This window comes from Citrus clementina, unplaced genomic scaffold, assembly GCF_000493195.1.
Source record: "Citrus clementina cultivar Clemenules unplaced genomic scaffold, Citrus_clementina_v1.0 scaffold_1, whole genome shotgun sequence".
NCBI classification, from domain to species: domain Eukaryota; kingdom Viridiplantae; phylum Streptophyta; class Magnoliopsida; order Sapindales; family Rutaceae; genus Citrus; species Citrus x clementina.
In genome coordinates, this window is record NW_006263303.1 from 6870631 (window position 1) to 6898442 (window position 27812).

At 32.9% G+C, this 27812-nt stretch overlaps 1 protein-coding gene and 1 pseudogene across 1 annotated transcript; both read right to left on the reverse strand.

Moving 5' to 3' along the window:
- Positions 1-3802: 3802 nt before the first annotated feature.
- LOC112095590 lies at positions 3803-16127 on the reverse strand (annotated as a pseudogene).
- A 6700-nt stretch (positions 16128-22827) lies between these two features.
- On the reverse strand, positions 22828-24072 carry LOC18055783. The gene is made up of 2 exons (XM_024177693.1): positions 23374-24072; positions 22828-23175 (listed from the first exon to the last, which is right to left on the reverse strand). The coding sequence occupies exons 1-2, from the start codon at positions 24070-24072 to the stop codon at positions 22828-22830; spliced, it is 1047 nt and encodes a 348-aa protein (XP_024033461.1).
- Positions 24073-27812: the final 3740 nt, after the last annotated feature.

Genomic DNA, 27812 nt, shown 5'->3' on the forward strand with positions numbered 1-27812 from the left:
CTTGATCTTTTTACCAGATTCAAGTTCCACCCGCGCTTTGTATTCTTTAAACACAGGAAATACATCTGACTTTTTCTTAATTGGATACACCCAACATCTTCTGGAATAATCATCAATGAAAGTCACCATGTACTTTGCACCTCCCATAGATATATCCGGTGATTCCTAAACATCAGAATGAATCAAGTCTAGAATGCATTTACTTCTAGCAATAAATCTATTGAATTTTAATCTATACTGCTTACTTATAACACAATGCTCGCAAAATGGTAAACTTACCGATTTGAGCCCTGGAAGCAATTTTTGCTCAGAGAGAATCTTCAAACCTTGTTCTGACATGTGACCAAGTTTGAGATGCCACATCATCGTTGACTCTTCTCCATTTGACGCGACACACGCATCAACCTCCTGTAGTGTTTCTCCTTTAAGCATGAATAAATTAGCACCGATCTTTTCTGCCTTCATCAATACAAGCGCACCTTTAACGATCTTTATAATTCCATTCTCTACATGAGTTTTATACCCATGACTATCTATTTGTCCCAAAGACAATAGATTTTTCTTCAGGCCGTTGACATGTCGTACTTCCCCAATTGTGCGAATTGTACCATCAAACATTTTTATTTTGATAGTACCAATACCAGCGATCTCCAAGGTATGATCGTTACCCATATATACAGATCCTCCTGAGATAGGTTCATATGTGTGGAACCATTCTCTCCTAGAGGTCATGTGCCAGGTAGCTCCTGAGTCTATAAGCCAGACATCAGAAAGTCATTTTCTGCCTTCTGAAACAGTTGTTGCCTCACTGTAGAGAATTTCGCCATCATCCGAGGTACTTGCTACACACCCCTGAGCATTTGATGACTCAGGTTCTTTACCCTCTCTTCTCTTCTGGTTACTCCAACACTCCTTTTTTACGTGCCCTTTCTTGCCACAGTTGTAGCATTTAACATTCTTCTTACTTCTGGATTTTGATCTACCATGATTTTGACTCCCACTGGGGCCACGTTCCGTTGATCTCCCTCTCGTCACCGATAGCGCTTCTGCTTGCTGCGAACTTGCTTGTCTATTTTCCTTGTTTTTCCGCCTGCTCTCCTCATTTAATACGGAGGCTGCAACATCGTCGAAAACTAGACTGTCCGCTGGATTATTGTTCGTCAGGTTGATGATGAGTTGATCATACGAATCTGGTAGACTTTGAAGTAGAAGCTCTGCACATTCATTTTCCTCTATATTATGACCCAACGTTGTGAGTTGTGAAAATAGAGTCTTCAAGGTGTTGATGTGGTCAGTCACTATTGTAGATTCCGTCATTCAAAGAGTATAGAGTTTCCTCTTCAAGAAGATTTTATTGTGTAATGACTTGGCCTCGTACAATTTTGTGAGAGTATCCCATATTTCCTTCGCCGTATTTTTCTCTGCCACACTGGATAATACTCCATCCGCAAGTGCCAAGTGTAGATCAGAAATGGCGTTGCCATCTACCTCGTTCCACTTGTCATCAGTTATCTCCATGGGCCTTTCTCCAATTGCTGCCAAGCAATTATTTTTCCTCAATACAGCTTTCATCTTCATTTTCCACAACGAAAAATTATTTCCGTTAAATTTCTCAATTTCATACTTTGCCGCCATTTTGTTGATAAATACTGCACACAAGCTAGTATACCACCTTGAATAGTTGTGAGTATGTGTGAGAATGTACACCAGGAAAGACTGGAGGGGTCACAATGGTCCCACTTAAAACCCAGACTCCTTAAGCTCTTATCGCCTTTGTGACAGAACTTTCCTAGACATGTACAAAACCGCACAGTTGCTTTACTCACACCACTATTCCCTGCTTTGCACCACAAAATTCTTGGATCGCTCCCACCGTTTCACGTAAATAGTACAGTACACGTGAATAGTACCGTACACGTGGACAATACCGTATACGTGAAAAGTATCGTATACGTATATAGTGCCGTATACGTGAATAGTACCCCTTACGTGAACAGTTCCTGACTCCAAAAAATGCAACCAATAGCTCTGATACCACTGTTAGGAAATTGGTGGGTGAAGCAGGACCGCAGCTAAAATGAAATTGGAAATAAAATAAAGAACAAGCACAATAGAGGACACCAGAAATTACGTGGTTCGGCTTTTAGCCTACATCCACGGGCGAAGACAGAAGGAAATATTTTACTAGTGAAAAGGAGTTACAAGTATTGTAGTATTTTAGCTCACTACCTAAAACCCCAATACACCCAAACTCTCTCAATCACTGTAACAAGAGCTTATAAATGCAAGCTCTTAAACTCTCTCTCAACTCCCTAAATTGCTTTCTGAATGAAATTAATTTGCTCATTCTCTTCGTTTCTATTTATAGAGAAAGCTTTGGCACTATTCATCAATTATATATATATATTTTTTCCTTCTTTCTTTTGTCAAAGCCGTGTGCCTCTTATTTCTTCTTCAAACATTTACAGCTTCTAGATTGCGGCTCCTCATTCTCCATTCTTCTTTTGTTTTCTTTTCCAACGAAAGATGGTGTTGACCATCTAGATAGCCCATTTTTTTGACAAAGTATTTGTGGCCAAAGCCAAGACATGTAGCTACAAAGTCATTTCGTGGCCTATGACATTGATCAGTGACAAAAATTTTGTGACTAAAACTGTACGTAATCTTTAGTCACAAACTTTCGTAACTAATATCGTGGCTAACTGAAAGGTGCAGAGTTTCTCAATGCGCATGTAAACTTTAGAAACGAATTTCATATTCATGGCTTAAAAATAGTAATTAGCCATAAACTATTTGTGGCAAATGGATTACTTTAATATTTATAATTTTGCTCACAAAATTTAGCTACAATACAATATCTTCATGGCAAAATGTCGTTATAGGCCGTAAATTTTGCTTCATGGCTAAAAAAATCGTGGCAACAGGATCATTTTCTTGTAGTACGTAGAAACGACAGAAATATTAAAAGATAAAGTAGCTTCAAATAATTTAACCCAGAAAAATGGAATGAGATCTTTGCTTATTTTGTGTTTTGATCGTCTGTTTTGTTCTTTTGACGGGTGTTACCATGGGTAAAATATCTTAATCGCTTAAAAGCTATAATCAGTCCATATATGTACGCTTGAATATTGAGTAGAATAACATAATTAACAATTTCTATCATTTCATAATTTAGTCAACAAACTAATTATTTAATTATTCTCAAGCAACATGAAGTCTGTCCGTAGAATCCATCATATATTCATCAGCTAGCTTTTAGTGTAGATGATGTGAAGACCATGCCTTTGTCCTCTAAAATAGGCTGAAAAAGCAATGTATCCATAGTCTCTTGGTTTTGAACACCATAGTCGTCTATATGTATAAGCATAAAAATGAGACGTTCTTACAAGATTCAACAAAAGTTCAGTTGTAGTTTGAGATAGGGGAGAATCTGTGAAGAATCAGTTTCTGTTTTAAGGGGTTAAATGCAAAGAGTTAAGACTTATGTGTCGTTTGTACAGATTGACTTAAGTTTGAGGGTTGATATGCAACTTCAATGCTGACGTGTTCATTAGTTCGTTAAGTTTGTTGAGCAGCCTCTGGGAATCCTCGTTGTATGCTTTATAAACAGAGCTAGTTCATGACATCTGTTAGCGTTAACATTTCTCTTTCGTTTTTCATCCAATTTGAGTGATTCTGAGTTCTTTGAAAAGCTTGTAATTTCTTCTACAAGACTTGAAGATTTGTAATCATTTTGAGTAATAAAAGAGTGCTAGTTTTTCCTTTGAATTGTGGTGCCTGGTGTTGGTGTTTAAGATCAGGTTTATGATCTTGCAAGTGAGTTCTTGGTTCTTTGCTTCATTCTTGGATTTTCTTTTTGGCTTCTGTTGTGTTCAAACTCAACAGAATCTTCATAAGCTCTGTTTACATTTACCTTCTTCCAAGTCTGTCTAACTAAATCATTGATGTGGTCACGGGCTACTTCCTCTTCGAGGTGCCAGTTAATTTCATGCCTATAACAATCGATTGATTTTGAAGCATCCACTCTCGCTAACTCTTCCTGACGAATTATTTGGAAAAAAAGAAAGTACAATCAATTCATTGTGGAATTCTATTTGTTATCTATTCTATTAAAGTTAAAAAAGAAAAACAAAACACTGTAGAAATTGTGGTTTAATGATATATATAAATATATACGGCGATGAAGTTGCCAAATCATCTTGAAGAGAGAAAATCATGGATGAGTTCCTTTCTATTGCTGGATTTGCAGCATAAAAGTATGCATCAATGTAGGGCATCCTACTGATACCGCTCCTTTCTTGAAGTACTCTTCCAGTTCTAGTCTACTGTGGTACCATTAGGCCTCTACCAAGTAGGCTTGTATTATGCTCAGCCACTGATGCACGTAAACATAATTAATTTAATTTAAAGAGGATAAATCGAAGGAAATTTAATTCACTAACAAAGTTGTAAAGAAAAAATAAATAAATAAATAAAATTAAAAATTAAAAAAAGAAAAATTCATATAGTATGAAGCTTCTTCATAGCACAGTCCCACCTGCAGAAAAGAAATATCCTTAGTATGAGGTCTATCTGAGGAGTAATGGGAATTCGGCATTTTAAAGAAACCCCAATTTGCATTTTATAAGTACGAATGTCTACCTTAGAAAAGGACTCCACTATTCATCCTTTCCATTTATCTTCTTTGGACGCAACCTCTCTATTATAGATCTAGCTTATCTATAATTAATAATAAAGATGATAAATGGAAGAAAGAGACTTTAGATGCAAGCTCTCCTGAATTTAGACTCCTTAGACAAGTTCGTCCAAACCTCTCGAAGGTATCAATGAATAGCTCAAGGTCATCAAGAAGATCCATAGACATTATAAATATCATTGATTACTGTAAATAGAGCTATCGTGATTGTGAGTATTCTCCTGCAGTATGCGAATTGAGACTCAAACGCTACCTCATGCTCTCCATAAGAAGGACGTTATCAACCTGTTCCTGCCAAAGCTATATTTCTCTCCAAGACCTTTATTCTTCCACTACCTTTGGGAAAATTAATTAATTAATCAAAAGAAACATTATACACATATTATATATGACTAAGGACCCGTTTGAAGAACTGAGTTGTGGCAGGCCAGTTGCTTCCCTGCGATAGCCCATCTACTCCACTCTCTTTATCGACCCTTTTTTTTTATTTAAAAAAAAAAGGCTTTTGGGATCGTTGCCAGGCAGCTGGATTGCTGACTGTTAGAGTGTAATTTATGCACTAATTTTACATTGTTTACTTCCCTTAATATCGATGTTTTGCACTTAATAATAGTAATTTACTTGTGTTTTATTTTTGTAGGTGCAATTCTATTGATTGGTGCTAAAATTGAGCTACAAGATGATGTTTGAGGATGATTGTTTTCCTAGAGAAATTATGAGCTTGAGAAGAACTTTGTTGATAAGGTGTGGGCGCGTGCTGTCAAATAAGGGCCTGCAATTTTTATTTTAACGTGTTTTGTCTTTTTGGTTATTTTTATAATTTTAATTTAATATTTAGATAATATTTTAGATATTAGTATTTTATTTTTGGAAAAACTCTATAAGAGAGAGGAGACGTGAAAAACAAAGGAGATGAGATTTTTGAAGAAAAAGAAAACCCTAGATCTAAATTTTTCTCTTCTCTCTATGAAGAACTAAACCTATTATTTTGGTTGAAGGTTAATAAAGTTTTGATTCATCATTACTGTGAGATCTTTCTTATGCTTTAATTATTTTATTACTTTTTGGGTATTTGTTTATCTCTAAATTATTGTCATGATTATGTTTGTTAATTAGATAATTGGCCACTATTTAATTATTAACTTAATCTATTGTCAATTAAAAGATTCATCATATGAAGATTTTAATGTTTGTGACAAATAGCATAGCAGTGCGTTGTGTTATGAGAATAAACAATCTAATTTAAATGAACCATCGTATACGTTTGTTGATTAGGATTTGGGTCTCTCTGATTTTTCAGGCCGTCAATTGATTAAATCATATGATCGTATCTAGGGTTGTCTATTGATTAAGGAAATAACCAATGGTCGTACCTTGGTTATCGACTAGTTAAGAATAGATTGGCTATTAGAGGGTCTCAGTAGTTATAATCGGTCTATTCATAAGTAGTAATGATTTATATTTGAATCAATGATCAGTAGTCGAATCAAGCTGAGTTAATTCCTTCAACCAGAGCTTTTCCCAATTTGAATTACAATTTGAATTTGCATTCTTGTTGTTTTAGTTTGATTTTTATTATTGTCAACAATCCCCCCATTTTGCATTTTACATTTTAAAAGAATTTAAATAATTACCGATCTCTGTGGACACGACCCTGCTCAATCACTATACACAATTTATTTAGAGTAGGTATTTATTTTTGCTGGCTTCGACAACCATCAAATTTTGGCGCCGTTGCCGGGGATTGGTGTCGTTCATTTAATCTTTTTTACGCTTTACTTGGTGTATGGTTCGTTCTTCTAGTACATGTATACTTTCGTTTGATCCTTAAATTGAGAAGACAGCTCGCCAGATGAGACAACAGAAGAAGCGAGCTAAGCAATGATCCTCGTCGCCTTTGCTTTCTGAAACAGATACGGGATCTGATTTGGTTGAATCATCTAACGATTCAAAAAAACAAGTGATGGATAGAGCTGCACCTGTAGAAAGAACTCTTAGAGAGTTAGCTGAACCAGATTTGAATCAGCAACCACTCTGCATTTAATATGTAGACTTGGAGGTAAATTTTGAATTAAAGTCTGGTCTTATTCATTTATTACCCAAGTTTCATGGTTTTGCAGGTGAAGATCCTCATAAACATCTCAAGGAGTTTCATGTTGAATGTTCAAGTTTGAGACCACAATGCGTGACTGAAGAGCAGATTAAGCTGCGTGCTTTTCCTTTCTCTTTAGATGGGCTAGCTAAGACTAGTTGTACTACTTCCCTCCTGGATCGATTACAACGTGGAATGGTTTGAAGAAGCAGTTCCTTGAGAAGTACTTTCCTGCTTCAAGAGCTGCCAACATCAGAAAAGACATTTGTGGGATTAGACAACTTCCTGGGGAGACTTTTTATGAGTATTAGGAGCGATTCAAACAATTGTGTGCCAGCTGTCCTCAGCATCAGATTTTTGATTAACTTCTTATTCAATACTTTTACAAAGGACTGTTATTGATGGATAGGAGTATGATAGATGCTGCTAGTGGAGGTGTGTTGGTGAACAAAACCCCTACTCAAGCAATGGAGTTGATCTCAAATATGGCTGCCAATGTACAACAATTTGGCAGCATGCAAGATCCCATTTCAAGGAAGGTGAATGAGGTAAATATTTCTTCTATTGAACAACGTTTAGATAAATTTACTTCTCTTATGGAAAAGTTTGTTGTAGGTAATATGCAACAGGTGAAGACTTATGGCATTTGTTCCAATATGGGTCATTCAACTGATATGTGTCCTACACTTCAAGAAAAACCTGTTGAACAAGCCAATGCAGTTGAAGGATATCCAAGTATACCTCAAAAGAGGTATGACCCTTATGCACAAACATACAATCCGGGATGGAAGGATCATCCCAACTTCAGCTATGGAGTTAGGCCGTCAGGATTCCCACAACAATACACACCAAGACAACCAGCCCCTTCACAGTCAAACTCCAAGTCAGGTATATCTCTTGAAAAAATTGTTAAATCACTTGCGGCTAACACTTAACAATTTCAGCAGGCAACTACATGAGTCAATTGGCGACTACAGTGAACCGCCTGGAGGCTTAAGTATCAGGGAGATTGCCTTCACAATCTGAGGTGAATCCAAAGCAAAATGTTAGTGCTGTCATCTTTAGAAGTGGGAAGGAGTTGCAAGAGCCTAGTGAGAAAGTGACAAAGCATGTAGAAGATGAGCTTGAGAAGAATGAATTGATGCCTAAATCTCAAGATGCACAACCCACTAGAGCGAAACCCCTACATGTGGTGATACCTCCTCCTTTTCTAAGCCGGTTTGCAAAATCCAAGAAGGAGGAACAAGAGAAAGACATCCTTGAGACATTTCGCAAGGTTGAGGTAAATATTCCCTTATTAGATGCTGTAAAATAAATACCTCGATATGCTAAATTCCTTAAGGAACTGTGCACTCCCAAGAGAAAATTAAGAGGAGATGAAAGAGTTCACATGGGGGAAAATATTTCAGCAGTTCTCCAAAAGAAACTACCTCCTAAGTGTAAGGATCCAGGTATGTTTACTATCCCTTGCAAAATTGGCAGTGTTAAAATTGAGAATGTTATGTTAGATCTAGGAGCTTCTATTAATGTCATGCCTCGTTCCATTTATTCATCTTTGAATGTTGGTCTATTAAAAGAAACTGGCGTGATAATTCAACTAGCTGATAGGTCTAATGCATATCCTGATGGGGTAGTAGAAGACGTCTTAGTACAAGTTAATGAGTTGGTTTTTCCTGCTGATTTTTATGTACTTGATATGGAAGAGGATAACTCTTCTAAGTCTGTCCCAATTTTGCTAGAAAGACCTTTTCTTAAGACTGCTAGGACTAAAATGAATGTACATAAAAAGACTCTCACTGTGGAGTTTGATGGAGAGGTTATAGAGTTCAATATGAATGATGTCATGAAAAATCCTAGTGAGGAGCATTCGATATTTTCTGTGGATGTTATTAAACCTATAGTGCATGAAGTTTTTTATTTGGATGTTAAAGATTCATTGGTAGCTACTTTAAAAAACAGTTTGGGCCTCAAAAGATTGTAAAATGATGAAAATGAGTTTGCTTTAAATTCTGTATTGCAAGAGACAATTTATGAATTAAATTCTTTGAGAACTTTAACTCATCATACGTCTTATATTGAATTACCTTCATCTCATGGAAAACTTCTTCCATTTATTTTGCACGCACCGAAAATAGAGCTTAAACCATTGCTGAGTCATCTAAAATAAATGTTTCTAGGAGATGGTGAGACACTTCCGGTGATCATCTCTTCAAAGCTTAGTACTTTAGAGGAAGAAACGCTTATTAGAGTGCTGAAAGATTACAAAAAGGCTATTGGGTGGACAATTGCTGATATTAAAGGGATAAGTTCGTCCACGTGCATGCATAGAATACTGCTGGAGGAGATTAGAAACGAATCCTATGAGAGTTTGCGATTTTACAAGGAAAAAACGAAGATATTTCATGACAGAATGATTTTGAGAAAGGAGTTCCCTGTTGATCAAAAAATTCTTTTTTTTTTTATTCTAAGCTTAAACTTTTTCCTGGTAAATTACGTTCTCGTTGGGTAAGACCTTTTATTGTTACTAATATTTTTCCTCATGGTGTAGTTGAGATTCAGAGTCCGACCTCTGACAAAGTTTTTAAGGTTAATGGTCATCGCTTAAAACCTTTTTATGAAGGTTTTTCGGTGAATATTGTGGAGGAAGTGGCTCTCGAGAGTCCATTTATGGAGATTGATGCATGAATGTATCTAGCCAAAGACAAAACAAATATGCTTTTTGGGAGGCAACCCAAAGGATTTATTTATTTTGGTTTTTGTTATATCTTATGTTTTTAATTTTGATTCAGATTGTTTAAATAATGGTTTTGCTTATTTTGGCCAGAAGAAAATTTTTGGTTAGGCGCGCCCACGTTTTAACTAATAAGTACTTCTGTGATTTTAAAGTAAAATGATTTTAAGGCTTGCCCATATGCTTATTAAAAAAGTACTTCTGTAATTTTTCAAAAAAGGTTTTTTTTATCAGCTGCGCAAAAAAATCAGAAAACATTTTGTTTTTTAAAAATCTTATTTGAAAAAAAAAGGATTTTTTTTAGGGTTTTAATCCCTAGGGCAACCAGCAACCGTGTGCCCAGCCGCGCGCTGCATCTAGAATCTCCATCCCGCGTGCAACCAGCCACGCCCAGCTCCATCCCGCGCTGCACCAGCGTCACCAGCATCCCGCATCTCCGTCCCCAGCACCAGCTCCAGCATCCCGCATCTGTAGCATTCTAGCCCAACCAACCCGCGCTCCAGCCGTGTCACCAACTCCAGCATCCTGAGCAACCAGCCACGCTGCATCCCGTGTGCAAGCAGCCCATGCCCAGCTCCATCTCGCAGCACCAGCTGCGCTGCATCCCACGTCCGCAGCTGCACCAGCCCTACAAGCAGCCCACGTCCAGTATTTCAGCCGCGCAAACAGCCTCACTTTCCTTGGTTCAAAGGGCCGCCGCTTTTCGCATTCAAACAAAACCCGTGAGTGAAATTATTGTGACAATGCCGAAGAGGAAAGCATCAACTTCCAAGTCATCAATGTCTAAAAAGAAACCCGTCGCAAAGAAATCCAAGATTGTCGCTCCCACTACGGTCCCATGGAATACAATTTCAGATTCACGCCAAGCCGTGAGAAAAAGATCGAAACATGGAAAAGGCATGAGTATTTTGCCACTTGCTGAATCCAATCTCGGAGGTTGCCTCACATTCACGACTGAACAAAAGAAAGAAAGGTACAAAGATATTTCCAAGCGAAAAATACTTCCAGCTAAGTATATTCATTACCCAACTCTTGAAAAATTGAATGTTAAGGATAATTTTAATTCTTTGATAGATAAGATTGGTTTGCGTAAGTTTGTTGATGTTGATTGTTTGGGTTATGTTGAGTTGATTAGGGAGTTCTATGCTACTTTCAATTTAATTACCGAATGAATTTACTTTGCATACTCCGGATGTTATGAAGTTTAGGTTAATGAGACGAAATTTTTCACAATCTCTCACAGATTTTAACCTAACTTTAGGATTCATTGATGATGATTATTTTTCTAGTGATGCATATTTAGGGACAACTTGTGACTTTAGCGAAAATTTTGAGCCTTATGGTCTTTGGCGTAATTTATCTTTTGATCACAATGCCTATGACCCGAGTAAATCAAAGAGCTCTTTCTTACGTGATCCTGTTTTGAAATGTGTGCATCGGTTATTAGCATATAATTTTTTAGGAAAGAAAGATCACTTGGGAGTTTTCTCTAAAACTGAGTTTTATTTTATCTAGTACATGTTAAATGATGTGAGGCCTAATTTAGGTTTTTGGTTAGCAGATCAATTTCAGAGTGTGCTTAAACGGTATAGGACTTTATTTCTTGGTCCATACATTACTCTGTTAGCTATAAACTTATGTGTGCTTGATCCTGACAATAATGATTTACACCCTGCTTGCAAAATGGAATTTTTGGATATGTCTTTGTTCGAAAGAACATGTGTGGTTGAATTCAAGGTGGGGAGATTTTAGTTTACTGAACTAGGACCCACTCAACTTCTAAAGAAGCTTTATGCTAGGAGTGGTGCTACCTCTGATGACGAGTTTGACGACGAAACTACTGCCCCACCAATTATTCCTTCTACATTTGCACCACCTTTGAGCATTTAGTTAGAGAAAATGGAGCACAAGCTGAACAAGATGGAGCAGAATTTGGCCACATACTTCGAGAGTGTGGGATTTATTCCACCATTTCCGCCAAGCCCATAGACATTATGTGGATCAAAGCTCACAATTCAGGGAAGTTTTGCCTTTAATCTTTTATCCTTACGCTTTATTTTTTTTTTTATGTGAGCTTTGATTATCTTACATTGGGGATAATGTAAGTTCTTGGTGTGGGGGAGAGATTTTTACAATATTGATGTCTGGAAGTATTATTTTCACTCTGCTCATTCTTAAATGATTTTGGAGTTAGTATGCTTCATATATTATTATTTTTTTTCTTTTCTTTCTCACTACTCTTTTCTTATCTATATCAAATTATTTACATCTATTTTTATTTTATCATACTATTTCATCACTCACATTTTATCTTTCACTTTTTATATTACTACATACATCTTTCTCGCTTCTTATCTTTTTTACCTTTCCTTTTATATATCACTCATACATTCTTCTCATTCTACACCACTATTGATGGTTGATTCATTTGAAAAGTGTACATGATTTGATGGCAAATTATCAACTTTGTGAGGATTTGAGCCTATGAGCAACCACTTTGCTCTAATTATTTTTGTTATGTGAATATCAATCTTAGTTTGTTTATTCTAGAACTTGCTTTGTTATGCATGTTGTAGTTGCATTACGGGATTTTATGCATTAAAATGATAAGGGCAAACTACTTTCCATTTTTCTTCTTTTTCTCCACCCGAAGACCTTTATTTGTTATCTTTGTTTGAGCCTTAACCATTACCCATCTAATTCTCTCCATCTACTTACCTATTTCCTTTCTTTTGAGCCTCAATTTAAGGAGATTTTTGCACTTCTTGTTTGGATATATTTTGTATATATTTTGTTGCTCTTGCTACCTTGAATTAAAGTTTCTCAATTAGATCAACAAGCATTATGCTTGAATTAAATTGTGCAAGGTTCATTTCTTTTGTTTGATTCAAACAAAAAAATAAAACAAAAAAATAAAAAAACAAAAAAGAAAAAAGAAAAAAAAAGAAAAAGAAAAGAGGAAAAAATGTTTACATTCTTGGCGACTTGAGTAGAAATAAACATTTTGATATCATAAGGTTCATTCAATGAGTTCATTCTTCTCATTTTGATCTCTTTTTCTTTCATAGACCTTTCTTTTTCATTTAACCCATTTAACCCCGTTACAACCTTTTTAAGACCCTTAGATTTTTGCATTTAATTCATGTTTTGTGGATTGAGATGTGATATATAAGCAAGCTTATGGTAATAGCATTCTTTGATTTGATTTGAGTGCATAAATGATACTCTAAACACTTTGAGTGTATGGAGTGAAGTCAATGACAGGACTATTAAATCTTGTTGCACTTGAATTTTGAATGGATTTTCTTAGTGGTTGAATATTTTTCTTTTATATTAGCTTATGAGATCCCATGCTTTAAAATCCTTCTCTCGAATGTTGATCGACTTAAATTCTTGAGGTATGCTTGCTTAAGATTATTTTTGGATGAGTTGAGATGAGAATTGAGTGGAGATTTGGAATTAGTCTTGAGTTATATGCTTGAGGACAAGCATTATCTTGGTGTGGGGGAATTTGTTAGAGTGCAATTTATGCACTACTTTTGCATTGTTTACTTCCCTTAATATCGATGTTTTGCACTTAATAATAGTGATTTACTTGTGTTTTATTTTTGTAGGTGCAATTCTATTGATTGGTGCTACAATTGAGCTACAAGATGATGTTTGAGGATAATTATTTTCCTAAAGAAATTATGAGCTTCAGAAGAACTTTGTTGATAAGGCGTGGACGCGTGCTGTCAACTAAGGGTTTGCAGTTTTTATTTTAACGTGTTTTGTCTTTTTGGTTATTTTTATAATTTTGAATTTAATATTTAGATAATATTTTAGATATTAGTATTTTATTTTTGAAAAAACTCTATAAGAGAGAGGAGACGTGAAAAATAAAGGAAATGAGATTTTTGAAGAAAAAGAAAACCCTAGATCTAAATTTTTCTCTTCTCTCTATGAAGAACTAAACCGATTATTCTGGTTGAAGGTTAATAAAGCTTTGATTCATCATTACTGTGAGATCTTTCTTATGCTTTAATTATTTTATTACTTTTTGGGTATTTATTTATTCTCTAAATTATTGTCATGATTATGTTTGTTAATTAGGTAATTGGCCACTATTTAATTATCAACTTAATCTATTGTCAATTAAAAGATTCATCGTATGAAGATTTTAATGTTTGTGACAAATAGCATAGCAGTGGGTTGTGTTATGAGAATAAACAATTTAATTTAAATGAACCATCGTATGCATTTGTTGATTAGGATTTAGGTCTCTCTGGTTTTTCAGGCTGTCAATTGATTAAATCCTACGATCGTATCTAGGGTTGTCTATTGATTAGGGAAATAACCAATGGTCGTACCTTGGTTATCGACTAGTTAAGAAGAGATTGGCTATTAGAGGGTCTCAGTAGTTATAACCGGTCTATTCATAAGTAGTAATGATTTATATTTAAATCAATGATCAGTAGTCGAATCAAGCTGAGTTAATTCCTTCAACCAGAGCTTTTTCCAATTTGAATTTGCATTCTTGTTATTTTAGTTTGATTTTTATTATTGTCAACAATCCCCTCATTTTGCATTTTACATTTTAAAATGATTTAAATAATTACCGATCTCTGTGGACACGACCCTTCTCAATCATTATACATAATTTATTTAGAGTAGGTATTTATTTTCGCAGGCTTCGACAACCATCACTAACCGGCCACTACGTTTGATAAAACAAGATCTGAGTTATCTGTCAAAGTAATCAGAGAATGGCGTGGGTGATAAGAATCAATTGCAAATCAACCACAACCACAATCAAGACAATGACAGCAAGGCAACCGTAAACTCTACAAAAGGAAGGAATAAATTTTCATCAAATCATTTTGAAGTCAATCTAGCATTTTGCTCAGCCTTAGCTAAAGGCTTACCAAGTTCAAGACTTGTCAACAACAGCTAGTATTATTTTTAGCCTAAATTTTCTCAAATCATAATATTCGTGGATTTAATAGAAAACTCTCCTATGTCAAGCTATAACATAGTCCTAAAATAGCTCCTTATTTTTGTATAAATTGTATAAGATCATGTAAAAGTGTGTGAAAAACAAATAATTTTTTTCTTCAGCTATTCAATCTATATCAAATTATCTTTTAATGGGTACCTAGCTAGTACCTACCCGAAATGTCTTCAAAGTTCATCCCGAAAAACTGCATGTAAAATATGGAAGTCCAACTAAGGGAGGTCTAGTAATAGGTGGTTCTTGGCCTCTCTTTTCTCACATAAATCTATGAACCACGTTGCCTCTAACCTCGACACTCTCCAACAGAGAGGGAGCTTCAAAGACTGCCTCCCTAGCTCTGCTACTAATACATCCTTGCTGTTGCTGATCATCGTATGTTTTTTAAGCTGTATATATTGCCAGGCCTTCTCCATGACGCTTTCTCCTTCTAATTAAGCTGTAATACGAGGCTACATACAAGCTGAGTATTCCATTAAAATCATCACTAATTAAATAACTCTTCGTCTCTTTAAAACCATTAAAAACCTCTGCAAATACATTAGATAAAAATTTTCAATCCGGAATTAAAATTCGAGATTAAATCCTAGATGAATTTACGAAGATGTAGACAAACTTTTACAAGTTTACGACATTGTAAAACAGCAAAAATGATAATTTATACTATTATAAACTCGTCGTAGATTTATGTATTTGAGTAATTATTTTAGATCACATGTGCGTGACAAAGTGAAAACGCATGCACATTCACTGCTTTGAGAAACATGGTAACCGTGTTGTCTGAGGAGTCCAAATTCAAGAGAGGTTGCATGCACGCGTACATTTTCTTTCTTCCATTTGTCATCTTTATTTTTATTGTAGATATTGCGCAATATGTTTCTTATCTCACTCTCAAAATGATAAGCCAGTCCAAGTCCTTGCAAGGTGTCAATCAGCTCCAGTTGATGCAGTGGCTTGGTGGCATCGTTAGTTATCGTCTTTACTTTTCCCTTCTACATTTCTGTTTGTCTTTTATACCTTTCACACCCTGCAGCATCTATGACCAATTAATCCATAGAACTGATTTAACAAAGGGGGGAAAAAATGATAATAATATGTAATACCGTATAGCCGGCACTCAAAGATAGCAGAAAATCATGTTTTCAAAATGAAAGTGGGTAGTTTGCTGATCTTTTAACAACTGCTGAATTAATGAAGGCTGATGGAATAATGCAAGAAGACGCTGGATGTAAAGCTTACTATTTCTCCAATGCACTTAAAAACTCTTGGAAAGCTGCTCAAATTAATTTATGGTTTTGTGGTGAGTACAAGGTTATGTATACATAATATTACATATTTATATGTTGGAAAAGCATGTGAACTATATGTTTTAGGGCACATTTCCTATTGTTTTACAATTGTTTCTCGAATAATGGCGTTTATATTTGTTGCATCTTGACTTTTAAGTAATTGTAAATTTCGCAGACATAATTGAAAATAATAAAAATATATTCATTCTTTTTTTTAGATGTACTTTTTTATTTATTAATAAAATTTTCCATATACAGTCAAAGTATGTCCCAAAAAAAAAAGAAAAAAATTACTCTTTTTTTTTAAAAGATAAGATGTACATACTCATTAATAATTGTTTGTTTCTTTTCAACAAATTTTATTCAACAAGTAAATTTATAGTTAGTTTACTTGTAAAATGCTAGTTTTGCTCTTTATACAATTTTTTTTGTCAAAAAAATAACATACAAAGTATTACAATATTATAAAGTCAAAATATAAAGTTGCTAAAAATAATCCCTATAAGCTTATGAATATATAATATTTGATACCTCTACTAATTTGTGTAGTTTTTTTTCCTTTAAAGGTAAAATTAGTATTTTATTAGTTAACAAACGGTACTAATAGAAATGTAATAAAATAATAGATTTTATAAAAATTTAATAGTAAAATGGTAGATTACAATATTTCTTATGGTGATTTAATATAGTATAATTCTTAAAGTTGTTAGGTGATAACAACCCTAAAATTTTTAAATAAAATAATCGAACCATTGAAACCTCTTTAGAAAAATGAGCACAACAAGGTCAAAGAAGAGCCTTATCCGTTATCCCGAACAATAGCAAAGATGAAGCAAACAATAAAATTCATTGTTCACTTTGAACAACCGTTTATATTATTATTTTTTTAAGACTTTAGCTTTACTAGTTCATTTAATGAATGATTATATATATTCTTATAGTCCTTCTCTAGTGCGGGTGTCCTCATTTTATTTTCATACAAATACACTTTAAAACCGTGAGATTTAAGAAAGTATTTTTAACTCTTTTAAACTATACGGTTTATAGTTTATTTAAAAAGTAATTTTTTTAAACCGCACGATTTATAGTTCATTAAAAAAGTAACTTTTTTAAACTGTACTGTTTAAAAATGTGTTCACATTAAAAAAAAAAAATGAGCGTGAGAATGATTTTATACTCCTACATGGTTGTCGAAGGTTCTTATAAGCTTTGACTGTGCAATTGTCATAGAATTGTACGAGAATAAGACTCATAATATACAATTGCTGAAGCCCAAACATCTTTTTCAAATAATTCCTTCAGCCCAAACACCTATATATTGAGTTTGCGGTACATCTATGATCTATCTAGTAGCGACGAACTGTTGTTTTATATAATTACACTAATCTGAACAATTCAATGTTAGATTTAAGGTGATTTAAGAAAACCAAGAAAGTGAAAAAGAAAAAAAAAGTGCTAATGTTGAGAACAAGGGAAGACGAAGAAATGGTTAAAGAAGATAATGAAAAGAGGAAAGGACAATGGTGATTTTGAAAAAATTTAAAAAGGAAACACTTTATATTGTTTATTTTTAATATGTTTTAAATTTCATGTTGTGTAAAACTTCATTCACAAATTAGACAAGATATCAAATTTTGATGCTACAGTTGATATCCACGGTGGGTTGGTTGGGCACGCAGTTGTGTGGTGTAAGATTGTGAAGGATTAGTTATGGGACAGAGATAAATGTAAATGTTTATTTCGATGATATTGATATTGTTGAGGCAGAAGATTTACGATTTCGTTCACAAATTGCAGTGTCTATTATTTTCAAAGCATGACTTCAAGATTTGGAAGTGTCGAGAAATTATAACTAAGCAACGGATGCCTTGGCTAAGTAATTTTCTCCATGTTGTTGTGATTTTGATACATGGGTGCAAAAGTTGTCACCCACATTTATCTTGTTTTCTTCGACATTTAAATCTTGATTTGATGAGAAGTTTTTATATTCCAAAAAAGAAAAAAAAAGGGTTATTTTCCGCTTTCTTTTGTAGAATAACCGAAACATGTACAAGTCGTTTTCTAAGTTATTACCGCTTTGAATGATGGCGTTTTATTTGTTTTATATGTAACGTTTATTGAAGCTGAGGGCTGGCTTATACAAGTCTTTCTAATTTATTACTGCTTTAAATGACGCGTTTTATTTCTTTATTAAAGCTCAGACCTAACGCATACAAGCATTTCTAATTTTTTATTACTTTTAAGTGATAGCGTTTAATTTATTTTATATGTAAGTTTATAGAAGCTCGGGCCATACTCATACAAATCTTTCTAGTTTATTACTACCTTAAATGACGCATTTTATTTAGTTACAGAAGCTCGGACCTAATTCGTACATATCTTTCTAGTTTATTATGACTTCGTACAGATCTTTCTAGTTTATTATTTCTTTCAAATTTAAATGATGCCTTTAATTTTTTTAATAAGTACTATTTATGAGAGTCTCTAAATTACAATCGTTATAACTTAACATTTACCTTTATATAAATATTAGTCATAAAAATTCATCAGTCAAATTCATACTACAAAATTAACTCATTAATTATTCCTTGTCAATGTAAAATAAAATCCTTAATATTATTTTTGTTTCATAGAATGCCTGTCAAACACGTACTACATCTTTCCTCGTTTGAAAAAAAAAAAAAAACACTCAACAAAACAAAACAAAACATGAAAAATGATATCGAACGGGCTCTTGTTTTATTCATCATTCTACCTGAAGCTAATGTGTATCGTTGAAGTTAAAACTATTAATTTGTAATCAATATTTTTCTTGACCTAGAGAGTAAGAACAATTTATATTCATAAAAAAATTTTATTATTAGCATGGATAGAATTAGAACTTTAGTTTATAAGATAATACAATAATATTTCTCTATAGTCATATTGTTGGGACCAACTAATTTTATTATTACAAGGAGTTTATAATTTGAATAAATACTCTTTTAATTTTTATATTTTTAAAATACCTTAAAGCACTCCTATAGTTTTTTACCTTTATTTTTTCTTTTACAATAACACCCTTCTAAAAAAATTTTAACTAGAGCTAGCAAAATTTGGCATGACGCAATTATCTGATACAAATATGATACGAATAAATAAATGTAAGCCACCAAATTTGACAAGTTTATTAAATGGATTGGGTTTGGATTGACATAATTTTTTTCGTGTTAGGTTAGGGTTAAAGTTCTTTCCTATTTATTCGATCAATAATACGATTATATTTCGTATTTTAAATTAATCTTTAGGTTCTTTTCATTATAACTCAAATATTGGACATAATTCTCTCTTTTTTATTTTATTTTTTGGAAGGATGGACATATACACAATATTTCATTTATAAAATTTTAAATAGATTTGGTACTTCAATGGTGTGATTGTATAACATTTTAGTAGATATGCATATTTTATAATATTGATACACACACACACACACATATATAAAATAGTGTGCAAATGTTTTTTTTATATATATATAAACCCCTTTGATAGGGGTTTATTTAACTCCCCGCTTCGGGGGTAGAATAAATTTTTCTTTTATATTAAAGTGAGGGTTGTTGTTCGAGATGTGCCATCTTAGAATTATAAAAGAGAGTCATGATTGATGTTTTATTGAGTAACCCATTTATTTTTGTGTCATTAGGATCTCAATATTTTAATATGATTATTAAATGAGTTGTATTTGGGTAGACTTAAATTTGATACAACATGAAGCTAACACAACATGAACACGGCCCAATGACCTGTTTTGCCTACCTTATTATGAACATTAATTAATTTATCTATAAAAAAAATAATTATCAAGTTACAAATGATTATATTAGTGTGAAAGAACTAATATTTTTTGTGGTCGTGCAACAATCTTACTAATAATTATTTATAAATAAATTAATATAAGTAAAATAATAATATAAAAATTGTGGTAAATTTTTATATTATTTTAAGGTTAATTGGATAAATTATCATTTGTCTTTTTATTAATGTCTCCAAGAATTTTATTAGAAAGGTATTATTGTAAAAGAAAAGAACCGTAAGAGAAGAGTGTAATATATTTAATAGCAAGGATGTCTTTATATATATATAGACTAAACGGGCACTTAACTCAAATCCTAAAGACTAAACGAGCATTTACCGGTTATAATTTAGTAGATGATCAATTCAACAATTATTATTTTGACTTTATTATCTTTAGTGTAAGTAATATAGAGGTAAATACATTAATAACTAATTAATGGAGTATATCAATTTTATAAAGCTCTAAATATGCTTGAGAAGTTATAAATATTTTGGTTTTAACGGGCAAGGTGTCTATACTAGTAAGTTATTATGTACTTACAAGTTTAGAGATGTGATAATAATTCCAAAAAATAAATCAATTTCTTAAACAACTTTAGAAAAATATTTTATTTCATATTAAACTTTTAATGCTACTTACATATTTTTGTAATATGCAAATAATTATTATTATGTGGAGCCAAGTTACTCAAGACAAGATCTGGAAAACTTATAACTTATTAGGATGTGGATTTTATTCTTATTTGTAACTGGTTTAAATTGAAACTAAAACTTTTATGACTACATAGGAATAATTCCTATATAAAGTATCAATATAAAGAAGTTTATTATATAATAATGAAAGTAATTTAAGGAATAATTCCTAAAAATTCTACTTACTAAATTTTTAGGTTAAAAAATACTGCTACTATTATATATGCCATATTAACAACAATGTAGTAGTAATATCCCTAGCCATTGAATGATACAAACTCCATGTAAACATCCAAACCAAACTATAATCTACGCAAATTACATTGTTTGATTTGTAAATTCTAATCTGTTGCATATAACTTTCCCTAACATTTCAATTTATAGATATGATTATTATGGGTGAGTTGCCGCTTAGTTTTATAGATAACAAAGGATTTAGGCATTTCTGCAGTGTAGCTATCCTGCAGTTCGTTATGACATCTCGAAGAATTATTGGTATAGATGTTATGGAGTTATTTTTGGAGGAAAATGCAATGTTAAAGAATTTGATTTGCAATAACAAGCAATGAGTGTCTCTTACAACTGATTTATGGACTTCTGTTCAAAATATGAGTTACATAGTGATCACAACTCATTTTATTGATAGTGATTGGTGTTTGAATATGAGGATTATTAGTTTTAGCGTAATTGAAGATCATAGAAGGAAGTCGATCGCCAAAAAGATTATGACTTGCTTACAAGACTGGGGGATAGAGAGGTTGTTTGCAATAACTATTGATAATACCACTACAAATGATATTGTTGTTGGTTATGTCCCTATACAGTTGCTTGCTTTGAGGAATGATGATGCACTTGTGTTGGCAGGACAATATATGCATGTACGTTACTGTGCACATATTTTGAATTTGATTGTTGTTTTAAGGTTGGGTGAGTTGTATGCCAGTATTACCGCTATTCGGAATGTTGTGAAGTATGTGAGATCCTCCACCATGAGGCTGTAGACATTTAAACAATGTGTCGAACAAGTGAATGGTCCAAAGGGAATTATTGTTTTGAATTGTCCTACCAGGTGGAATTCCACTTATTTAATGTTGATGACTGCGCTGAAATTTCAAGAGACATTTAATAGAATGGCAAAAGTGGATAAAACTTATGAGGCATACTTTGCTGAGAAAGAAAATAATGTTAAAAGTGTGGGCTCGCCTAGACTGGAGGACTGAGAGAGTGTGACTTATGGTACTATTAACTTAATTGAGAGTTTATTGACTGCATTATAATAAATTACAGATCCTTAGGTGTCTTATATGGCTTATAGTATGAGGAAAAAACTTTGATAAGTATTGGGAGTCCACAAGGAAGATAAACAAAATGTTGATTATTGCCTCTATTCTTGATTTACGAGCAAAAATGGATTTTGCTAAACATATTTTTTAGATAATTTTTTGTAATGATAGTTCGATAGTTGAAGAAATGACTAAAGCAGTTAAAGACTTGTTAAATGAGCTTTATGGTGCATACATTGCTTTCTCCTCTAGTTCCACACCATCAATATATAGTGAGAGTCAGTGGCGGTGCCAAGAATTATTTTTAGGAGGGGCTAAGTTCAAATAATAATTTAATCCAAGAAAGTAATCAACAAAAAACATATATGAAAATAAAAATGTATTTAGGGGTCGCAAAAAAGCCCGGCCCAGCCCAGTCCACGCCCGCGGGCTTATGCCCGGCCCTCACACATGAGGGCCTGGACAAAGGCCCAAGAAAAAAAAAGCCCGGATAAAGCCCATGCCCACTACTTTTTAAAAAAATAATTTTATAAATTAGAATAATATAATTAAAATTGAAAAGTAATTTAAAAATAAAAAAGAAAACTTAAATTCTTAACTTATAAATCAATTATGATTCAAAAAAGCTAAAATTATGACACTAAATTCTTTCTTTTGTGTCAATTAATTAAGAGAGCGTTTGAATTAGAAAATCCAGTATTAAAGAAAATTAAAGTTATGAGCTTTTATTTGCTTTATTTATTATTTTAATTTGAAATATTCATTTTCTTTTAATTTATCTATGATTGTAATAACTTGTTGATCATTAATTTATTTCAAATTTACAATAATTTAAAAATTTTAAAATAAATAAATAAAGCCTGGCCCAGGCCCGCAGTTTGCGATCCCTAAATTTATTAAAGTATTTAATTCAATACACTTATAATTGTCCTCGACGAGGTTTCATATGTTGAAAACGTTGAAGAATAACCTTGTTATCAAGACTACAAAATATATCTTTTTCTATGTATACACAAAGACTATCATTTAACCATTGATCTCTCATCTGATTTCGTAGACGATTTTTCACAAAATTCATAGCTGAAAATGCCCTTTCTACTGTAGCTGTGGCAACTGGCAAAATAAGTTCTAATGTCACCAATAAATAAACTAATGAATATAATTGATCCTTCTTAGTCTCAACCAATTTTTTTGCTAGCTCACCAATCCCTTTCAACCTTCAAAAATTGTTGTCAGAACTCACATCCATAATATAAACATTAAGTTGAGTTTCAAGTGGCACAAGATCCACCAGAGAAAAATCATTTGGATAAAACTCAACAAGGCGAAGTAGTTTCTGTTTATCAAAAGTTGCAAATGAGTCATTGGGGCATAAACATGCCACACAAAGAAGCAACTCAGTATTCGTCTCATTGAAACGATTGCTTAATTCTTGAATTTGCATTTCTAAAATTGCATAAAATAATTCAACACGAAAATTATGCAAATTTGTGACCTTTTGAGCCTTGCGTTGTGATCTCCCTTGAGTTCGAAACAAATCATCCATATTAGGAACATCAATATCATGCTTCACACAATAAGAAGAAGTTTCGCTAAGTAAAGAGTCTCATCCATTCTCTCTCATTTTTTGCAAGTTTCTCTTATACACTCCAATTAATTTCATAGCATTCAAAATGTCTTGATCTTTTTTTTTCTTTTTTTGTAATGCTTGTGATAACTCATGTGCAAATCCAAGTATTTTTTTCATTAACAACAAGCTAAACACAAAATCAAATGATTGTATGCACTTCAATAACTTTGCAGCCTGAAATCTTTGTTTAGAATTCCCCTCATTTGAAATTATCTCAAGCACATCAACAATAGATGGAACCATGGTGATTATGCTCAACAACGTTCCATAATGTGAGCCCCAACGTGTGTCAGCAGATCTCTTTAAAGTAACTTCTTGATTTAAACCTCTTCCACTTGAAAGTTCACCATCATCAAGTGCTTTAATAACAGCTTCAGCATGTTTCTCTTGAAGAACATCACGACGTTTTGCTGAAGCACCAACAACATTAACGAACATTGTAACTAAATTGAAAAGAGAATTAACTTCTTCATGATTTTTTGCCACAGAAATAAGAGCCAGTTGAAGTTGATGTGCAAAACAATAAATAAAGTAAGCACATTTGTTGTCTTCTAAAATCAGTGCTTTAAGACCATTGAACTCACCTTGCATATTACTAGCTCCATTATATCCTTGTCCACGCAACCTAGACATACTCAATCCATGTCTGGAAAATAGCCTGTCAAGTGCCTCTTTAAGTGAAATAGATGTAGTACTAGTAACATGTTCAATTCTAATAAAACGTTCAATCACATAGCCATTTTTATCCACATAATGCAAAACAACAGCCATTTGATCATTTGCAGAAATATCACGAGATTTATCAATAAGGATAGAAAATAAAACATCACTCATCTCTTTAATAATAATATTAGTAGTTTCAATTGCAACACAACTTACAATGTCTTTTTTAATCTCATTTCATATCATTTGAAGATTTCCGGGAGCATTATCAAAAGTGACAGTATTAATGTCTTCATTATGATCAGCAAGAAAGCGTAGAAGCTTAAGAAAATTCCCTCGGTTGCTTGAATCAAGCCCTTGTTTTAATAAAAATCGAATGCAATCAATAGTAGCTATCATGTGAGCTCGATAATTACTTCGATACTTGTCAGAATGTCTTGCATAGGTTGTTCGAATGTGTTGATTTTGATTCATCAACATTTCACATTTCTCTTTAGCTTTGTTATGGGCACTATCAATATCTCCCATATGTTCAACAAATTTTTTAGGTTTCCTCCAATTTCTAAAACCTTTACCAACAAATGAATCACCACTCCCTTTATTACCAATCTCTTCTTTAAAAAGATAACAAAAGAGACAAAATGTTGCATCTTTGTCTATGCTATATTCCAACCAAGGTCTAAATTTCCCAAACCAATTACTACCAAACCGCCTTTTTTGGTTTCCAAAATCTGAAAGTTTGAAGTTGTGATTTTTAGGCTGAACATGACCTCTCTGTAAGTATGCTCTTTAGACTTGATCTTAAATATTAGGACTATAACAAGAGATTGGAATTCGTAAACCAGGATTTGTAGGAAGATCTTGTAAATTGAATTTTACATCTTGATTTGAGCTGTATTTTATTTTTTTTCGGAAAAGGTTGTGATAATGACTTTCTTGAGTAATATTTCTCCATAACTGTAACAAATAAACACAATTAATTGTGAGAATTTAAAGAGAAACCGAATACAATTTCCATATCAAAATATAAAAAAACAAAAAAATTATAAAATATTACTTTAAGAAACCAATTGCCCAACTAACTGCTCAACCACTAAGTTACTAACCCATCACTACATCACCCATGGCATTATTATTCTATTATTTATTATTAGTAAAGTTAAAAGCATTGCCACTTTATCATCCAAGTGACCCCACGAAGCATTGCCAATTTGCCAAAAAAAGTTAAAGCTAATAATCTTATTCAATTAAAAAAGGTATAAACCAATTAAAAAATTTAAAACATTAAATCATAAAGTGGCGAAGTGCTAAATAATCAAAATAGTTTAATCAATTCTTAATAATTAATATAAAAGCTGCAAAGGGGCAATGGTAGTACCAAAAAAATTGTAAAGATGAGGTGACGCAAGGCTGCAAGTGCAAGCCGCAGGTTGTGGCGTTTATGGCATGGGAGTTGGACAGAGAGAGACGATAGGCTGACGGTAGAGGTTTTTCTAGGCAAAATAATGACGGTGGTTAGGGATTTAAGTTTGAGTTTTTTTTTTAATTTCTAAATGCTGTATTAAGATATTGGTCTTTTAGTTATTTCAAAAATTTATTAGGGGCTTTATTGTAAATCCATTGAAAAATAAACAGAATTTAATTTTTTTCAAAAGTCTAGCAGGGGCTTAGCTCTCAAGTGGCGCCGCCACTGGTGAGAGTGGTCTTAGTGACAGCTATGGTAGTACAAGTTATTCTCAACGTTTTACAACTGAGGCTAGTTTGGTGGATGTTGCTGATGGTGAAGGTGATGACACTTTTCAAATTACTTGCCCTTTATTTGAATATGTCAAGAAGGTTTCTGTTCAGAATGAGAACAGAAGAGTAGCATCTGAGGTGGAAAGGTACTTGAAGGACCCAGTTGAAGATCCCAGCAATCTTAAACTTAATGTTTTGCTTTGGTGGAAGGTGAATGGATCAAAGTATCCAATTCTAGAGAAAATTGCAAGGGATGTCCTCATTGTTCCTGTTTCCACAGTGGCATATGAGTTTGCCTTTAGCACCAGGCATTGTATTATTAATGCGTATAAGAGTTCTTTAACGCTAACTATGGTTGAGGCATTGATATTTATTGAAAATTAGCTGCAATCTAAACTTTTTGCCAATCCCGTCTACAACCTCCAAGAAGACATTAAAGAGCATAAGAAGGTAATGTTTTTAAATTTTTATCGTACATTATATACATAATATATTTAAAATGCATTATAACTTTATGTATAACATCTACATGTAGTCATGTACTTAAATTACTTATTAATTTTTTTTTGGATTTTATGAAGTTTATAAGATCGCAAGCTTCGACAGTGGAAGCGGTGAGCACCGACATAAGTGTTATGGATGTTTGAAAGGTAAATTTTAATATATATTATTATTCATAATTTGATAATATACTATTAGGTTGTAATTTAAACTATAATTATAGTCATTATAGTTTTAAATTTTTAAGTCTAATTGTAGTTTGTAAAATTATAAATTTGTAATTGTTTTAGTTAGATAAGTTGAAGTTGATAGAATAGTATTATTGTCTAGTATTATTATTAACTTGATTTGGTGATGAATGCCATAAAATAAGCATGATTGACTTAATTTATATATATATATAAAATCAAGTGTGTGTGTGTGTGTTGAAAAATTTGTTAAACATATTATATTTATTTGTAATTATAAATTTATAATGATATAATAGAAATTAGAAAGATTGTAACACCTCTTTAGCTCAATTAAAGATATGAATTGGATTTATTTATTTGTGTTTGTGTTTGATGTGCAAAGATATGAATTTGGTTTATTTGCTCAATTTTTTATATGAATTGAGTTTATTCATTAGCAATGTGGCTTAAAGAAAATAGTTATTGTACATTTCTTCAATCATTCTCTAGGCAATCGACGCTTGAACTTGGAGTACAAGAATTTGAATTTAGAACTTGTAATTTGTCAAAGTGCTTGCATGGAGCGGTGGAGGAACCAATGAAGCTTATTTAGTTTTTACGTTTGAACTTTGTGATTTGTGTTTCCGAATAATTTAATTATATTTAAATTTTGTGACTTTGTGAGTTTGTGTTTCAAACTTTCAAAGACTAGTATTTGCCATTTGGAAATTGTGCTTTGAATGGAGACTAATAGCCAACTTTGATTAAGTTTGGACTTTGTTGGTTGAGCAAATAATAATCCTAATCCTACCCTCCAAGGCAATAGACAAATAATCATATTCTAGCATTTTAACTTTATTAATTTGATTTCATAGTATTCTCTTTTCTTTTTTTTTCGTTGAAAATTAGTAAAAAGGACTACAATTAAGAAAAATATCTTAAAAGCACCCTAAAAACTACAAAAATAGGAAAAAAGACAGCTCAAAATTGCATTAACCGAATTTGACCTGAATTGACCCTATTTCAACTGACTCGAACTGATCCGATTAGACCCGAATGACCCGAACGTAATTCGACCTGTTTTAAATCCGAACCCAATCCTACTCGAATAAAACCTCGAATTGTTGACCTGACCCGATTCGAATTGAATGTAATTCGAGTCAGATCGGGTCGGGTCAATAATTCAGTTTCATTTGGATTGATTTTTAGCCAACCCGAAACCCGATCGGGTTGACCCGAACCCAACCCAAACCCGATTTTGCCCACCCCTACCAGTGGGGACATAATAACAGAACTTGCCTGAAGGCAACTTGTGATCATGAGAAGAAAAAAGCCAAGGGCAAGGTAAAACAAATTTACTAAAATTATTCTTAATCAAGATATAAACTTACACCTTATCACTAGACTAATTACTAATTTTCATTTTCCAAGCACCCATTACTAAGACTAGTTCACAGGATTTAGGCAATCTATTGAACCAAACGTAGTTATATGCCCATTAAA

What these genes read in the sequence shown, in the direction of transcription:
- LOC18055783 (XM_024177693.1), bottom strand. Translation starts at nt 24,072, where the DNA reads ATGAGTGATGTTTTATTTTCTATCCTTATTGATAAATCTCGTGATATT. An exon ending in GCATACAATCATTTGATTTT is followed by an intron (nt 23,176 to 23,373) that starts GTGTTTAGCTTG and finishes TATTGTGTGAAG; the next exon opens with CATGATATTGATGTTCCTAA.